The 15,138-nt window shown below is 40.9% G+C and overlaps 1 protein-coding gene across 1 annotated transcript; it reads right to left on the bottom strand.

Annotated features, from left to right (window-relative positions):
* Nucleotides 1-309: 309 nt before the first annotated feature.
* Nucleotides 310-8,815, bottom strand: vgf (VGF nerve growth factor inducible). Its single transcript, XM_005951358.3, has 2 exons — nucleotides 8,241-8,815; nucleotides 310-4,602 (listed from the first exon to the last, which is right to left on the bottom strand). The coding sequence occupies exon 2, from the start codon at nucleotides 4,368-4,370 to the stop codon at nucleotides 2,400-2,402; it is 1,971 nt and encodes a 656-aa protein (XP_005951420.1). The 5' UTR covers nucleotides 4,371-4,602; nucleotides 8,241-8,815; the 3' UTR covers nucleotides 310-2,399.
* Nucleotides 8,816-15,138: the final 6,323 nt, after the last annotated feature.

Here is a 15,138-nt window from a genome sequence, read left to right as displayed (position 1 = left end):
CAAGACTGAGAACACTGATGAATACACAAAGGCAGTCAGTCAGGCACTCAGCAAACAGACAGTAGGGAAAAGCCTATGCTGATAATCACTGTCGTGATGTAACAACTGCAAGCTCACCATCAGAAGTGTTCAGCTTTACTTTGGTCACCAAAGTCACACATGTTGCCGACCAAAGTGTCCAGGTTCCATGAGATGACGACTTTGCTGTTGCTGTCTCTTTGTGTCCAAAATGAAACGTTTTTTTTAATAAAAATATTTTTCTTTATTTCTTTATGTGTAGTAAAATAGTAATTGACATGGACATTTACATCCAGCAAACACATATTTATTACAGCGGTTACAATGAGTTACATCTAGAAAGAGCGTTGGTAACACTCATTGCATACATGACGCAAACAGTTAGTAGTAGGTACACTGACGTTTTTGTTTCATTCATCTTTAAGATTTTTTTATACTTTTTTCATTGATGCATAAATGTCTTTAAAAAAAGTTATTTTCCAGATGCAAGTATACATAAACGTGCAGACATTGTACCCTCTACTGTGTCTCAGCCCCTTTCTTTATTAATAAGCCAAAAAGAAAAGCATAAAAAAAGCAACAAATCATTAAAAATGACAAAAGTTCAGTTCATTCTTTTTGTTACTCGTAGCTCATGGTTACTTTTTTCTATGACACTTTCAATGCCAAGATGCCGTGCTGATACCTTGATGATGACAAAGATGAACACCAACACGCCAAAGTGGAAAACCTCTTTTCGATTGGAAAAATAGAAAAAGTAGCAAAAGAAAGTTTTTATTGATGAATTATTGTTAGTATCCATGTGAAACTCAGGCTGTACAAAGTTTCTTTTTGTGTCATTGTCATTGAAAAATGTTTGAAAAAGTGAAGCAAACATAAACACGAGGAAACTGTTAATTAAGATGGTGAGAACATTTGCATTATGCACTTTAGTCTGACTGACCACACAAAGCGCTTCACACCAAACCTTACCGTTTTACTCTGTTCTTGCATTGCTTTATTCCCCACACTTACACATTTGATCTGCATTTGACCTGCCTTGCATTCGTACTTTGGCAAATTTAGAACCAGTACATGTATCATGTATGTTTTTCATTGTGGGATTCTCACTAATTAGGAGATTTGAAACTAGAGCCTTCTTGATATGAGGTGAAGGGATGTTACTAAACACTGAACCACCATTACAGGAGAGTTTTCCTATAATCAACATTTGGATAATGGGAAAAATAAGCCGAATTAAAACTGAATTTAAAAATGACAAATTAAAAAAAGAACGAATAAAATAAAAGTTTAAAAAAATGTGTGAAACTGGGATTTCAGAGCACTTAGTGCCAACAACACTTCTTGTAAAATAGAAACTTGTAACATTTACTAAAAAACTACAAAGGCCATCTTGCTTAGAAAAGTAATGTATTAAATGCAAACTGCTGCTTCTAAGGAATCTGTGGAGAGTGACTGAAAATGTAGAATTATTCTTTTGCTTTTAAATATCTCCATGAAAAGATCAGTATGGCTCCACCATTACATCCTCCTCCAATAGCAGGACGTGTAAAACACTGGACTGTTTTCTAGCCAGGGTTTGGCTGAATTTGTTATCACCGTAGCAACAAGGTTGTTGAAGTTATGCAAAAGAATGAGTCATCCAAGCTATTATATTGGTGGTAGTCTGGCTTTTTGATGCATTATGTTTTATTATAAAGAGCTTTGGTGGATATGTGTGAGTATACATTCACAGAAACGTGCTTTCCATTAAAAATTTATCCTTTTATATGAACAATAAAAAATTGATACATTTACATAAACATGTGGTCATTTAAAAGATAATTATAGGGAGTGGCTTTTGATTTCTAAGAGGTGATAGTGAAAGAATGTATGGACACCCTGCCTTTGGGGGCTATTTCCTTCCACTGAGGGGGGACTTCTGGTATCTTTTGGCCAGGCATAATTTTGAGGAAACTATTTTAATTTGATAATTTTCAAATTTTAATGCAAAAATATCATTCCTGACAGTAGAGCCAACATTGGAATAAATGTTTTCAGATTCATCTGACTGATTCTGAAAAAGGCCTTCGGTACAGATAACAGCATATTTAAACATCCTCCTTTGTTGGCATTTTAAAATGTCCATATAGAGAATGTTGTCAAGAAAAGTTAAAGGATAGCAAAGGAAACGAGTGCAGTTGTACATCTTTCATCCGTTTTATCCAGACCACCTCTGGGGAAAAGTCTTCTGTGGCGTCCTTGTCTCAATCATAACCAATCAAAATGACTACAGGAAACTTATTACATATGAAAAACCACCTAAATACTTTAACATAAATAAATACACTCTTTTCTGCTTGTGGCTCTTCTTCTTCTCATCCTTCTTCTCATGTCTGTACTCAGTCCATCATGTATGGCTTCTTCATGGATATCTGCTGTATGTATTTCTCCAGATCATCATAGTTACTGTCCGGCTGCTTTCCAGCCACATAATAATCTGCAGGCGCTGGGGCTGAGTAATACAGCTGCTTCTGCTGAGAATGGATTCTGGGAAGTGGATGTAGTTTGGGGTTGGACGCTGGCTGAAATGTCCAAGGGTACAAAGAGAGAGGGTATCTGGTGTAGTAAGACTTCTGCTGTTGGCCTGTAGGGGGTTTTCTCAGCTTAGGTTGGACCCAGCTGTTGTATCGCCTTTTGGGAGAAAAAGCATAAACATCATCCACTGAATGAGTGAGGAAGTTGTTGAGAGTGAGAGCGGGCTTAAGGATCAAGTAATAGGGTTTAAGTCTGGGTGCAGGAGGAACATAGATGGGGTAGCCTTTGTAGGGCTTCTTCTGGTAGTAGGAAGGATAAGTGTGGGGGAAAAGGGGATAGTGAGGATATCTAGTCCAAGCAGCTTTAGGTGACGTGAGCCAGAGGTCCTGTTTGATCGGCACAGGAGGCTGGGCCCAGATATTTTGATTGCCAAGCTGAGGTTTTGCAGGTTTGTTCCAGAGATCCTCTGATCTTGATGGATTTTTCTTCTGCAACCAGGTTTTGAGGAAATGAGCTGCTGGAAATGGTTGGTTAGAGGCGGGAATGTCATTTTGATTGCTTGAAATCTGTGATTCCGATGAAAATGGTGAAGATATGGGGGATAAAGGTCGTCGCCAACCTGATATCACGTCAGGCGACAAGTCTTTCTTCTTCTTCTTCTCCACGTCACTGATGATGTCCACCACATCATCAGCAGGGAGGTGGAGCTTGCTGGAGATCTCTATAAGCTTGTCAATGGTCTGAGGATCAATATCGTCTTCCTCTGTGACTTCCTGTTCTTCGTCAGACCTTTTGTCCTCTGCAGCGCTGGAGAGAGAAGAGCTGTACTGCTTGTTCCCGTTATTCTGTTTGACCATGTACCGCAGCAGCATGTCTGAGGCAATATCAGCTAGCATCTCCTCCTCCATCTTGGCTCTTTGTGCCTCAGCTGCCTGTCTCCTCATCTCCTCCTGCTCACCTTTGGCCTGAGCCTCCTCTTCCTCTGGACTCAACACCTCCTCATCTTCTTCCTCCTCCTCGTCTGGATCATCATCTTCCATCGTCTGTTCTCTTGGAGCCTGGAGGTCTGCTGAGTTATGATTACTGTCATCAAATTCATCCATAAAATTATCTTCTCTGAATTTTGGGAAGCTGAGAGCTTTCTGCGTCTCTTCTTGCCATTTAAGCTTTTTCTTAGTGATAGCAAGGTCACTGCCTTTATTTATGGGCATGATGTCGTTGTAGCTGTAGTCTCTGCTTTCTCTGTGACTTTGCTCAGAGTCTCCTTCCCTCTTAATGGGCACATTCAAAGCAGGGAATTCCTTCATCATCATCTCAAGACTTTTTAGCTCCTCAGGGCTGAGCTGTTCCTCCTCCTCACTACTGGCTTGATCAGGGCTGGTTGATCCCTGCTGGGAACCAGTACTCTCTCCATTATCGCCTCTTCCATCTGAGCCAGTGGGAGGCTTCTCTCTTGCTATTTCGACTGTGTGGCTTGTAGTACGACTGGTCACCCTCTCGGTCAGCTCCTCTTCTTTTTGTGCTTTCTTCCTCTCTTCCTCTTCCCCCGTTTCCTGCTCCTTCCCCTGTGTCGCCATTAGCAGCTCTAACTCTTGTCGTCCGTCTCTGTCTCGGTCTGCTCCCTCAATCGTTCTCAATTTTCTGTATGAATCTTTGTTTTTATATTCCTCTTTCTCTGCCGTCATCTCTTCTTCCATTCCATCACGCTCTTCTCCTTCGCTCATTTGCTCTGCTTTTGAATTATTCAGTGCCTCTAGTAAAACTGCTGCTAGTTTTTTGGGATCAACATTTTTAAAAAGCTCTTCTTCATGCTCTGCTTCCTCTTGTCTCTGCATTGGCTGGCTTTCTTCACCACCTATATTCCTATATCCAGACACAGTCAGCCCTGACGTATGTTGGTATGGTATGGCTTCTCAAGGGTGCTGAGAGGATTGGAGGTGGACAGATGGAGAAAGGATGCTGCTGTCAGAAGAAGCAGCTGTATTAAAGCACTTGAGGGATTATGGTATCTAGTCATGGCTAGCCAGAACAGGACTTTCTGTGAGCGGTGAAGGAGATCAGAAATCCCTGGAAAAGAGAAGAAACAGAATCAAATCTTCGCTGAGAATGCAAGGATGTATATGTGGGTTTGATGAGTGAATGAGTGAGTAGCACATATGACGGCTAAAGCTTGTTTTCTATCTGCAGTTAATTAAGACTTTTAGTGTAACCATGACCGTTTCTTCTCCTGGTGCTTGACTAGCCATTCCACTCCTATCACACATATTGCTCCCATGAAAAGATATTCTAAAAAATGCATACTGTGTTTACACTTTAGTAAACCTTTTGTCCCGTTTCATTTTATGAATTTGAAATTAATCTCATTAAATCTGTTACTTTTATTAGATGTCACTAAAAGTTTTGGGAGCTGACACGTAGGGATTCCATTGTCAATATCACTTATCAATTATCGATTCTAGTTGGAGCTATTTATTCTTTTTCTATTACTTTGAAGTTTGCTAGGGGTTGTTGTTGGTTTACATATATTTTTGGGTTATTCACAAGTTTTATTTGTAGGTTGATACTTCTTTTATTGTTTTGTTTTGTTGTTTGTTTTGTTAAGTCAGCCAGGAGGAACTGTAGGGCCATTTCCTATAAATGAAGGCACTGGTAAGTGCATGTGGAACTGATAGGTGAGCAAATTTGACGAATCCAAGGAACTGAACATCTCGAGTCCCATCCCTACTCCTAGAGTTGTTCACAAAAAAGAGTTGTGACATAAGTTATAACACACAGGGACCTGAAGTGAACCTGAGAGTTAAAACAATGAAAGTGTCCATTGTCTGCACTTTTCATGATTTACATTTTGCTCTTTGAAGTTTTTTTTAATTCTCCTGTTCTGGTGAACTCTGACATTGTTCCCTGCTCTCTTCTGGCCCACTTGCTAACCGATCAACCTTCTTCAGAAGTCCAGCTCCACTGACAAGCAGTAAGGATCTTGGAGGACTGCACATCTCCTTTCTCCACCCGCATCCAACCGAATTGTAGAGCTGGGCGGATTGATCCAAATATCGATAGCATCGATACCAACACTAGCATCGATATCAGATCGATACTAGCACGATTGGATCAATGCTTTGCTTTTATCCTTCAAGTTCAGTTTGTAGCCTGCTGAACTGTGTTAATCATTTCTTTGGAAAAAATAAACCTCAAACACGCACTCTGAAAAACGTGCAAACTTTCTGTGCTTTAGATTCAGAATTTTTTAAATTCCAGGTCTCCAAAAACCAAGTTTGAAAACATGAAAAGCTGAAAGGTGTGTTTTGTTGTGTCAGCTAATTATTGTGGAAAGTAACAATCACAGTGGTGATTAAAATGTGTTCAGAATTTGCAAATTGAGAAATCATCTCATAAGTCATGGCAAACTACTCTCCCCCAATTAGCTGCTGAGTAACTTCAGCAATACTGGCCCTGTATTTGCTTTGTATTGGATCGATACCAAAATTTGTATTGTGGCCCAGAAATTCTGTGAATGAGGGAAAGTGTGAACGTGAAATTATATTTGAAATACAATAACACATGAATAACACACAAATCCTGCGTGAAGCAGCCCAGACGAGGTCCTGACAGACATTGACTGATGCGCGCGCGCGCCACACACACACACACACACACACACACACACACACACACACACACACACACACACACAGGGAAATAGGAAAGTGGAGACAGAACACAAAACAAACAAGCTCGCGCAGTGAGGACTGAGGGGTGTGACGCTGTGCTCTAGCACTAGAGCAGTGTTTCCGTGCAACACTAAGAGCACAGCTGGTTTTCACTTTCTGAGTTTTCGCGCGCGCGCATGCGTGTGTACCTGAATCTAGTGTAGGAGTAACTAACCAAGGTAGTTATAGTTAACTAAACCGGGCAGAGGAGGCGTGGGTTTTCACGCACGCAAGACGCGCTACCTGCAGTCCTCGAAGATCCTAACTGCGCGTCGCTGGAAGCGGATGATATGCGACTGCTGAATGTTGATTGGTTGACAAGTGGGCCGGAATAGAGCAGCGAGCGATAGCAGAAGCAGAAAAATTGTGAAAAAACGTAAAACATGATCAAATAAATCATCTCTCAATGTCGCTGCTGCTGACGCGCTGCTCTGCTTGGTGCTGAAATGTTGAACCCAGAGTGCAACAAGTGAAATATCTTGAAATCCGCAGCAACCATTCCGGTGCGCGTTCACTGCCATGCCGTCTTTGGTTTATCACACCGAGTCGTTTACACCATCAGAAAAAGCTGCTCTTGTTTTCAGAAGCCACCGCCTGCCTGCATCGCCATGTGCCACATGCAGCAGTGAAACGCTGTAAAAATGCGCAGGAACAGCAAACTCAAATGTATTTTCTAAGAATACCTAAACAACCAGTTGTACGGTGAGATTTTTTTATCCCCATTAAAGCAAAACAATTCAAGTTTAATGTCATTTTGTTCTCAGCTAATTACCACAAACCTGTTTGTTTGTTAAATCACCCAACAGTTCTATCAGTATATTAGTAAATGGTTGCTAAAATCCTTTTGTTTTTAGTTGCAGTAAACACACTTCAGAGATACAGGAGCAGCATATCCTGCGGTGGAGGCTGGGCTGTGCCAAAAAGGGATTTCACATGTTCTCGTGTGTTGTTGTTGTTTAATGTCTAATACATGTACTTATATTCGTGAGTAGACTGTACTGAACAGGATTTATGAAGAGGTTTTTGAAGTGTCTTCATCACTCTGTGTAATTGTACCCATTTTGTCATCAAGCCCTTCCTTTTTGGTTACTTCAAGTAATTTTATCGAACGGTGATGCTGAGATATGATTGGCCTGTTTTTGATAGGTTTCAGGTCAACAAGTTATTTTTAACCGGTTAAATGTAATCATTGTTTGGCACAACGAGATGACTCTGTTGTTTGCACTGTTGCAGCAGGTCACAGTTCCCAGAAAAGCAAATAAGAATAAACATGAGCATACAGCCACCTCAGACTCTGTTCGACAGTAACCTCCCCGCAACTCGCACTTCACATGTAAACAACATTATCTCAGACTAACATGGACGTCAGTGTTATGCAGAGACAAAAGGTTGCCGTTGTCTCTGTGGTTTTTAATGCGAATGTCCCCGCGGTTACAGCTGCAGCCTACTTATTTTACAGTGCAGTTCTTTCAGTCAAGGATATGATTGCTGGAAATGACGATGATTGAGATGATGTGGCTGAAGATCAGAAGTAGGAGGGGTTGTAGGAGCAGACAGTACGGTTGATTATAAACAATGAATTTTGACCACATCAAATAACAATACTTTAAGCTGCCATCAGTGCACAAATTCACTTCAACGTGACGCCTGCGTGTCCGCAAAATATTGACTGGGGCCTAATTGATTTTTATTCCTTAAAATCAATTAAATGTGCCACAGTTTGGGACGAACATAAATACTTCCGATTCATCTACTAAACCTCCTCCAACCCATCACACAGCAGGCATTACCACCTTTTTCTGCATTTTCTATATATTTTGCACATTTCCTGCGCCTCGCTTTGCTTTGACTACAAAGCTGTAGCGTGACATCATAATTTTGTTGCAATATTTTACACATTTATGAGTATTTCTAAGAACGCTTATATTAATGAGCAACAGTACTTCTTTCGGAGAGCACAAGGTTAAATGCTTTAGTGCAAAATAAGTTGCCGCTTACTTGCAGTTCAGTGTGTGCGGCGGGGGAATTCCTGCTTTCCCTCCTCGTCACGTCACACAGCTGCTGAAGTCCTGCAGTCATCCACTCCGTGCTCGTCGTGACGCGTGCCGTGTTGTAATGTGCTGTTAATTCTTGTTACTGTTATTGTTGTATGTCGCTGGGTTTCGGACTCTTCGTGTGCTCCTATCACAGGAGTCAGAACCTAATTCCTCTATTTTCAGGACTACGGACAGAGGCTGCGGCTGTCTTCTACCCCCTCCTTCCGCACACACGTGATCCTTGCGTCAAGGTCCCCATTGACGTCAATAGACTGGATTTCATTCATAAGATTTTTCTGCACCCCACCGACCTTATCTTATCCCTCCTCCCCTATTTTATCAGACCAATTAGCTGCAGTGCTGCTGTTGAATAAACAGAATATTCGTAATTCATGGTGCAACCTCAGAGAGCTGGTCCAAGCTTTCACGGGCAAACCTGAGTGCAAGAGGGAACCTTTGGGGTTTTCTTTAGACATAGACACGCTTATTTCTGCGGCTGTCTCACGTTTGTGTGCCATCAGAGCTTAAGGATGCTGTGCACTGGTGTGTGACAATGAAGGGCTCAGTTTTAGTAAATAAATACATTTATTTTTCATGGATCATCATCTCCATCCTTCTGTTCACTGGTACAATTCTGCATTCATCAGCGTCTCCAGTTTTGTGTTAAAATGTCTGGTTAAAAGTCCACTGCCCTCTCTTAGATATCTCCGCACTGCTACAGCTGCATCATCTGAACCTTTCATTCAGTGGTGCTGGTTTCAGTTATTGTGCAAACGTGCAGTTTTTAAGTTCGGGGAAACCTGCAGTCAGCTGAGACATCATCTGTTCCTCCCACTGAAAACATCCAGATGAACAGAATCAACTTTTGGGGAACTTTTCTACTCTTCATTATTTTCATAGTTGCCTCAACTTCCTCTTAATTAATCTTCTGCACTTCCTGCTTCCAAGATCACGCTCTCTGTCTAGCCAATTCATAGAAGTCCAATTCTCCTTTCATACTGTCCAATCTCACGTGCAACACACTTTTTCTTTTCCACCTTTCTTTTTGCAATGCACGTGCCCTACCAGTGTTCCTGGCTACTTCATCTCATAGACTGTCCAACTTTTTTATTACCACTTATTCTTCACTGACATATTTTCCTGTAGTTCCTAATTCTGCCATCAAGCCTCTTTGTCTTCTTTTCTTTATTCTCAGTTTTCTTCACCTCTTCAGCTGTCCTTTCCAAGTCTTCACTACCACCCAGAGCCTTTAATGTTTGTCTTAAACCACCATGTCAGTTAAAATGCAAAAAAGAAACCGTAATGCAACTCTATGAATATGATGCTGTGACAAAGAAATGGTAAATCTGTTAAAAATGTTAATTGACCCACAGGGGTCATCTTCTTCTGGATACAGTGGCTCATCTGAAAAAGAAAGCCTAAAATCAGAAGTACTTTGCTCACTGGTACAACTCTCAAACATTTACCTTAAAGCAGTAATTCTGGTATAGCTGAAATTACATCTACCTAATTTATAAAAGCTTCATTTAGCCTGGAAAAATAGTTTGCTGCTCTATAAGAAAAAGCCCTCTACTGGAGTTTTCTGTTTTCTTTATACTCTATGTATAGTTTCTTCACCTTCAAGTATTTGCTCAAAGAGGCTCGTCTCGTTTTCTCTGTATTATTGTAAAGTTTTTTGCTTACAATATAAACAGTATAAATCAGCTTGAAATATAAATGCCAAAGAATAAAACTGATGATGTGCCAACTAAAAAATATCCAATCCAATGTTTGTTCAAAACGTATCATCACTCAGTGATCACTACGACTACATTTTCTCTAAATAATACAAGATAAAATTCATCAGTTCTCAAAGTTTAGTTCTGTCAGTTAACCTTTATTAACACCAGGTGAAGAGTTCCTGTTATGAATCTGGATGACAAGTATAGTTTTTGAAAGTGCGTAGACTACACTTCATTCTAGTCTTCTAGTTTTTTGTTAGCAGTTTAATCTCACAGTGGTTGGGCATGCTAGTCTTTACAGGTATCTCTGCAATATATCAATGCAGGAAACCCGCAGTCAGCTGAGACTGAAGATGTCACTTGGATGAAGGACGAAACATTTCTCCATCTGAAAACGCTACGTCCAGATGAACTGAATCAACTTTTAGTGTATCCGCACCAACAATCACACCCAAGGCCAATTTGGAATCACCAATTAACCCAGTGGTTCTCCATCTGTGGGGTGTATAGCTACTGGACGTGCACAACTAGTGAAATGTGAAAATAAGAATGTTTTTTTAGATAAACAACAGTTGTCATTGTTCTGAACTTTACTAAACTTGAAACCTTTTCTTTTACTTGCCAGTCAGGGTAATTATTATAATTCTTAATTATTGGGATTCTTATCTAAGTTAAACTGCGCCATTAAAGTTTTAAGTTGCATCTCTATATATATCATATAGCTCCACTTGCCACACAGATGCATCTGTATGTGCAAGGGTGTGGATTTCTGTGCCACTTTGAAACTGGTGTGTGGAGTGACTACGCTGACCTGTCGTCAAATGACAGAAGACTACAGGATATTTCTGACTGCTGGATCATTCAACCTAGAGCCTAATATAACTGTACATTTGGAGAGACATGAAAAACATTTCCCCCTTACCCCCACCAACCCACCCACTGAGTGCTTTTGACTTTTACACAGGAAAGAAGAAAAAACAAAAACTGGACCATATAGTAGAACTACAGATCTATGGTAAATAAATAAAGAGCAAGATCCATCACTTATTCTTTTACAATAATGTAAAGGTAAATAAACTCCTAATGTGGGCCTTTTGGGGGTTTTTTCTTTATATATTTTGGCCACACATTGTGGAATATAGAGAATTTTGCCCAATTTTACACTGGACTGAATCAAAAATACACACATTTCATGCTGTGAGTTAACAGTACTAACTGACTCACACTTGTTGTGATTTACCTCTTCAATATAAATACCTTTCAACAGAATTATGAAGGAAGATGGATTGAGTATATTGTATAAAAGACTTTAAATGCAGAATGTTTGTCCAACTCTTAGACACCCCTTTTCAGAAATGTTTATTAATCCCACCAACTCAGACTAATTTGTGTGATTACAAGCAGATGCATTCAAATTCAAAGGGAAAAATAAACAAAGTTAGAAACATTGTTCCAGCTCATAAAATATTCCCGCTGAGACAGTATAACGAGCTAAGATTTATTTTAAACAAGCAAACAAACCAGAGAATCTTAAGCCCGACCATTTTAACATAATTTCCCTGGAAAATAAATCCAAGGTGATGAGGTGATGATACACGTCCTAATAATCCCATAAAAAAAACATAGACACTGCAGCACCTTAGGGGGGCGTGCTCCATTTTGACCCCGAGACTTCCAGGCCATACTCAGCACAGATGTTTCTGTATCCTTTGCCGGCCACTTGGTTATGGCGTTCCATGTATGTCCTGTTTGCTAGCATCTAGCACCCTGTTGTTATATGTGCTCAGGGGCATCTTTGCACAGCCCTTGCTTGGGGTCTTGCCTTGTGTGATAGACCGTAAAGTCTAGTGCTCAGAGTGTGTTCCTGCACTGCCATGATTAGTGCCTTTCTCTCAGTTCACCTTTGTCCAGCCACTGGTAGGATTTCTGGACATTAGCCACTTCTTCTGCCGGCCGTATATACCATGCAGGGTCCTGTAGATCCATGATGCTCCTCTTCTCAAATTTCTGCTGCCTGAGATATTAACTAACCACACTCTCAGTTGTGGCCATCTTCCTGAAGTACTTGTGGATGTTCATCGTTTCATCCTGGGTGGCAGTTCTGACACTCACTAGCCTTGGCCACCTTCCTCCTTCTTAGTGTACAGTCTTAGGGTGCTGCATGCATGTCAGTGGCTTCCATCTCCTCTTTTGGCCAGCTTATTTCATGGTTCGTTCCTATTTGTCTATGGGACTACCCCCTCCCCCTTTTCTTTTAACGATCCAACTACACTTCTCAAGTCCAAATGGGCTGGAAGTAGCCTGCATATGATTATATCCGGCCCTAGATAATTTCACGTCAGTTATTGATGGTCCTCAGTAGAAACAGAATCTTCGGCCCTGCTGAGAAGCCATGCAGGCAGGGATGGGACTTTATTTCGATGGGCACACCATGCAGGCAATCTGGGATCATATCATTATGTTAAAATAGGAAGGGTGCAGACGTTACAAAGACAACAAGTGTAGTGGTACAGGCTTAGTACACAGAGACAAGGGTGCCGGATTTAAACGCTAACGTGTTGGGAAAAATGAGTGAAAAAGTAAACTAAGCAGCACTTGGCTGCATTTCAATAATACTGAAGACTGCTGAGTGCAGAATCTATCAAACTAGGAGCTGGCTAAAGTGACACCAGATTTTATTTTCAGCCATTTGCCATTATGCAGGACAAAAGGTTTCAAACTTGTCCAGGCCTTAAAGCTGATGTGTGCTCTCCCATCTAGTAATAAATGCATAAAAAATAAGGCTTTTCTGAAAACAATGAATAGAAAAGTCTCACAGGCCAGAATACATGCTTCAAGCCATTTATAATTCTTACCCTGTTTGATCTGTTGCTCACTACAAACAAGCACAAGAAAAATTTGTTACCCTAAACTTTAGTTGCATAAGTTTTACAGCTTTCCCCACTGATAAAAACGCTTCATACTACACAAAATAATTAAGCAAAAACAACTGAATGAAAAAACAACTAAACATATATCAAAAAAATGGAGTCTGAGCAATGAGCTACCAGAACTTTACACATTTATTTCTTACACTGAAAACCAAAGAGTCATGCTGACAGATTTGTCACAGCAGCTTTTTCTTTACCATCTAGAAACAGTTCAGAATCAGCATACTTTATTAATCCCTAAGGAAATTATGTAAATATGTAACTTCTTTACAGTGACATTGAGTTTCACTAGTCCGGCCCCTTAAGATCAACATTTGCTGTAGATCCTGGTGGTGTGGATCAGTGAAGCAGTGTCTCCTTCACTCCTGGCATACAGCTTGATATCATCCGTGTAGAGGAGGTGGCTAATAATTGCTTAAGTCCTTGGCCAGCCTGTTTGATGATCTGGCTGACGGGGGTTCATGCCTATGCAGAACAGTAGTGTGGGGCAGAACATCTCCTTGGTAAATCCTGCACTTGAAGCTGACCTCTAGTGTTTGCCAAATCCCCATCAAATTCCTTATGGTCCTGTCTTGTACAGTCAGAGGAATCCCAGGATCCATGAGTGAGGCACTGAGTCATAGGCTTTCTTATGGTCAATCAAGGGAGTGCACAGGTTGGTCAGTCTTGTCTTACAGTCTGTGGTAACTGCTCAACCAGTAGCAGGTTTTCACCACTCTCACCACCCCAACATAGCACACTGGAACCTTCAACAGTTTTAGTAAATCCTTTTGTAACCAATGCCATCAGTATATTTTGTAACAAGCTTGCGAAGCTCTTGACAGAGCACACTGGTTTTACACAACATGAGATGTTCCTTGTGTGACACCTTTTTATAGGCCATCAGTTGGGACTTGAGAATTAGCTGATATTAATCTGCACCTGGCGGCAAGAATGCTTTCTAATTACAGATAGATTTCAGCTGGTGTAATGAGTTCCCATGCTTTGTTGCACCTTTGTGTGTTCAATACTTTTTCCTCGTGTCATTTCTAATTGTTACACAATTTATGGACATCTATGGTTGGATTCTTTGCCTCTGTGGACTGAATTGGCTTTTACCAACATCTGGTGAAATCTATTTATTCCTAAAATTGGTGACAATTGGTGATACAGCAGGTGAAATAAGTATCTCTTTATCGTGGTACCTGGTTGCGGGTGGGATATATTACCAACATTTGGTTCTGAAGTTAGACACAGGAAAAATGGGCATGCTTAAGGATTTGAGGGAGTCTAACAAGAGCCAAATTGTGATCGCTAGACCACTGGATCAGCACATTTCCAAAACTGCAGCTCTTATGGAGTGTTCTCAGTCTGCAGTAGTCAAAAGTGGTTGAAAAGGACTAGCGATGAACCAGTGACAGGGTCATGAGCGGCCAAGGCTCACCAGTTCATCTGAGGAGCAATGGCTGGCCCGTGTGGCACGTCCAACAGACAAGGTACTGTAGGCTTAAACTGCCCCCAAAATATTGGTTCTGAAAGGTTACTGAAAAACAGTGCATTGCATTTTGTTGGGTATGGAACTACATAACAGCAGAACAATATGGGTGCTCATGACCCATCCATCAACAAAAACACCAACAATGGGCACTTGAGCATCAGAACTTAAATGCCTTAATGCAACTGCTGTTGTGATTTGGTGCCATTGAATTGAAATGGAACTGAATTGACCGTGGTGCCATGGAAGAAGGTAGCCTGGTCTGGGAATCATGCTTTCTGGGAATGGCCAGGTTCTGCTGGGGAACCTTGGGTCCTGTCATTCATGTGGATGTTACTTTGACATGTACAGCCAACCAAAGCCTTGTTGTAGACCATGTACATCCTTTCACTGAAATTGTAATCCCTGATGGCTGTGGCCTATTTGAGCAGGATAACCCTTGCTGCCACAAAGCAAAAATGTTTCAAGAATGGTGTGAGGAGCTATCTGTTTTCTAACGCCTTGGTGCAAGGTGTGTGTGTAAACTGTAATCGTTTTAGCAGTTTATCTATTAAGAAGTAAGGATGGGTATCGTTTAGGTTTTGTCCGATACCAGTACCAAACCGGTACTTTTGAAACGGTGCCGGTGCTTAAACGGTGCTCGAACCGGTGCTTAAAGAATGGAGAACACAAAATTGGTCCAAAAACCTCTCATGTTAGCTGTTTTCCACTTTTTCTTTGGTCATTTTAGCCTTT

This window comes from Haplochromis burtoni, unplaced genomic scaffold (genome assembly GCF_018398535.1).
Source record: "Haplochromis burtoni strain Fernald_Lab_line unplaced genomic scaffold, NCSU_Asbu1 Contig_982, whole genome shotgun sequence".
Taxonomy (NCBI): Eukaryota; Metazoa; Chordata; class Actinopteri; order Cichliformes; family Cichlidae; genus Haplochromis; species Haplochromis burtoni.
Note: the sequence above shows the minus strand (reverse complement) of the source record. Positions and strands in the feature narration are given on the sequence as shown.